Here is a 3,404-nt window from a genome sequence, read left to right on the forward strand (position 1 = left end):
AGTAAATAAAAGAAAAATAAATAAATAAAAGAAAGATAGGTAGTTTGTGTTAGCTCTGTAGGCTACTGCTGCATTGGCCATCTCTGTAGACCTATTTCGTTTATTCTTCTTTTTTTCTTTCCCATACGGCAAATCTTGTTTCCAAAAATATGTTTTAAATATATGCTAAATAGGTTTTGTAAAAAGTAAAGCTTAATTAAATATATTTTTGAAATTGAAAATCTATTTAGTTTCAACATTCATATATTAACAATAACAAATATTTCAAAATGTATTTCAGGGGCAACAAATACATTTCTAATTTTACAACCCATACAGAAATATAAATGTGTATAAAAAGTATAAAGTATAAAATGTACAAGTGTGTACTAAATATAAAATTATACATATATTTTTGCAGTTGAACATTTTTAAATTTTAATCTTTTCAAACCTGTTATGTTTACAGGTTTGTAAGATACAAACGTTTTCCAGTGCAACATAAATGCTTTAAAATATATTTATTTTTGGAAATATACAAAAAATGGCAAAAAAATATATATTGGTGAAAAGTACATTTTTGTAAACATATTTCAAAATATATTTAGCACATATAGTTATATTTAAATTTGTATTTGAAAACATATTTTTTGCCGTATGGGTTCCCCTAATCCTATTATAATCACTGATATTGCCAAATCCCTGATACAGTATGTGCAAAGTCTGTAATACAAATATAACTGTGAGGCAAATACAGTCTTTAAAAGATTTGTATGATATTTCATATACAGTAAATGCAACATGCACTGTAATGAGATGACTGCAAATGCCTTTGCACAATCAGCATTGTAATATTACAAACTTCTGATTCTTGAGTAATCACCATGGGATGCTTTCGCCTTTCCAATCTAAAAGAGTTCCACTGTCTTTCTCTGTGAGGCGTGTGATGACTTCCAGCATGCCTTTGACACTTTCAGCTGTTTTCAGGGGAGCCTTTGAATGCCATAAAAAAATGACAAATGTAAGAAAGTCAATGAAAGTAAACCATTTTGGTGATTGTGAAAGCACATTTGTAAAATGGAAACTGTATTGTGTTACCTTTGAACCTCCCATCTCTGTTTGGACCCATCCTGGATGTAGGGCCATAACTAGAATGCCATCTTTTTTAAAATCCTCTGCCAAGCAGCGTGTTAACATGTTCAGTGCAGCCTAAGGGGAGATGACGAAAGTCAAAACAGTTGTAGCTGTGTATGTTCTGTATATTACATACAGTTATAGGCCAAGAGCGGTACCTTGCTAACCCGATAGGGGTACATAGGAGCGCTGGAGAAATTTGTAGGGCATAGGGTGATGGAAGACACATATGTGGAGACATTGATGATAGCTGATCTACTACAAGACATGCTTGTTTCATGAGGAAATTGATTTGCAGCTTTGCATAGAAGAGGATGGAAATCCTGAAAAGGAAATACTGTCATTCACCATATAAGGAAACAAAAATACCTTTAAGTTAATAATCCAGTTTTTTTAGATACATACACTTAACTGTTGAAGAAAAACATGTATACAGGAATATTTCAATAAAAGTAAATATGGTGAATGTTATGAAAGTACACCAACCTTTGCAACAAGCATAGGACCTACAACGTTAGTCGAAAACACTTGAACCATCTCACTTTTTCCTGTGTCTGCTAATGACTTTTTATTATTCACACCTGCATTGTTAATAATCAAATTCAGGCCTTTGTCCTCCAGTTTGGCCTCCACCAGCTTCAATGCTTTTGTAATACTATCCGGATCATTAATATCTTGAGAAATTAAAGAAGATTTCTTTAATATCAGATCATGACATCATGAAAGAACTAATTCAGTTTGTTGAATTACATAATTTAATTGCTTATGAATTTCTCACCAAGTTGAACAACTGTGATCACATCCTGGTGCTTCTGAGCAAGTTCCTGGAGTTCCTATAGCAAAAGGAAATGTTGAAAGTTGTTAAAGCAACCCCAAAGAGTTTTTTTTAACCTTAAAATAACGTTTCCAAAAAAGTTTCAGTCGTTCATCCACTCGAAACAGGGTGAACGGCACTTTCATATTCGCTTTGCAGCCCTCAATCGGCCAAAACTCCACTAAAGTTTCCAACCGTCGGGTCGCGGTCCTGTAGTTCGAGTGAAAACTACAAAAACTTGCTTTACGGCAGACCTACAATCCAATCAGAGCCAGCTATGCTGCAGTATTTACGACAGAGGTAAAGGACAATTACACTTCTAACCTGTAGGGGGAGCAAAGAGCAAAAACTCTTTAGTGTTGCTTTAAAGGAACAGTATGTAGGATTGTGGCCAAAACTGGTACTGCAATCACACAACTGGTGGCCAATACACAACATGACAACATAAACATCAGTTGAGGGCTGCAACTCCACTTTTTAAATGACAAATATCCTGGCCGGACCACTGTTGTCAGTGATATAAGTATTTGAAATGAAAATGATTTCTTAATGTCTAGTGGCATATCTGGGCCATTTAATGATTCATTGATATAAATTTCTTACATACTGTTCCTTTAATGTTTCTCAGAAGGACGTTTCAATGTACAGAATTATTACAAAATAACACATCTTGCAGATACATCTGACATACGTCATAATTCAGCTTTACAGAACAGCATAGTTGCCCAACTAGTTTCATTGTAATAGTGAGTCATCTGTGTTTACTTTGTAAAATCGAAACATTTCAGAAAGTGCAAAGTTTCACAAATATGGTAGTGTATAGGCATTTATTAAATCATATAGACATTTATTGAATAAATCAATGAATTTGATACAAAATTATGGTCAAGAAGATAGAAAACATGTATACAGTATGTGGCTTGACCTTCTTTGTTTCTTACCTGTGCCTTTGGTTCATTTGGGTGTCTACATCCAGCAAATATCTTGATTGGACGTAAAGCTGAATCAACCAACTGACGAACCAACTCGAGTCCAATTCCACGATTTGATCCAGTCACAAGAACACTGTCACATATTCTAGATGCCATTGTCAGTAAGAGACTTTTACCGGCCACTACACCCTATCAATGATAAAAGGCACGTACATGTATGTGTGTATGCATTGCATTTGTGGGAGTATTTAGCTGTTATGAGGTATTTAACTCTTTGAAAGTCTGTGAATGTTTACTGTGTGACTAAGTCCCTCCCAGGCTACAGCGGCTTCTCTTCGTAAGCAGGAAGGAAATATTTACATCACATTTACATACACATTTACATATATATTAAGGCTCTCAAATGAGAACATTATCATCTGTAAAATAACTGATTTTTAACTTATTGTACTACATTAAACATTGATGTGTCATCTTGCCTTTAGATTCTTCTGTTTTTTTACTGCAACAACCATATAATGCCTGAGTCACATCAAGGAGTGTAGT

The 3,404-nt window shown here is 34.3% G+C and overlaps 1 protein-coding gene across 1 annotated transcript; it reads right to left on the bottom strand.

Annotated features, from left to right (window-relative positions):
• Positions 1–503: 503 nt before the first annotated feature.
• Positions 504–3,165, bottom strand: LOC129418896 (zgc:158868). Its single transcript, XM_055173843.2, has 6 exons — positions 2,868–3,165; positions 1,891–1,945; positions 1,599–1,786; positions 1,271–1,435; positions 1,077–1,187; positions 504–971 (listed from the first exon to the last, which is right to left on the bottom strand). Exons 1-6 carry the CDS (start codon positions 3,012–3,014, stop codon positions 858–860), a joined length of 780 nt encoding a protein of 259 aa, XP_055029818.2. The 5' UTR covers positions 3,015–3,165; the 3' UTR covers positions 504–857.
• Between the last annotated feature and the right edge of the window lie 239 nt (positions 3,166–3,404).

Source organism: Misgurnus anguillicaudatus, chromosome 15 (assembly GCF_027580225.2).
Source record: "Misgurnus anguillicaudatus chromosome 15, ASM2758022v2, whole genome shotgun sequence".
NCBI classification, from domain to species: domain Eukaryota; kingdom Metazoa; phylum Chordata; class Actinopteri; order Cypriniformes; family Cobitidae; genus Misgurnus; species Misgurnus anguillicaudatus.

Bases quoted from the DNA above. Each gene is read 5' to 3' on its own strand.
- LOC129418896 (XM_055173843.2), bottom strand. From the start codon at position 3,014: ATGGCATCTAGAATATGTGACAGTGTTCTTGTGACTGGATCAAATCGT. The intron at 1,946-2,867 runs GTAAGAAACAAA...CTTTTGCTATAG, and splicing joins CAAATGAACCAAAGGCACAG to GAACTCCAGGAACTTGCTCA. The intron at 972-1,076 runs GTAACACAATAC...TGGCATTCAAAG, and splicing joins CAGAGATGGGAGGTTCAAAG to GCTCCCCTGAAAACAGCTGA.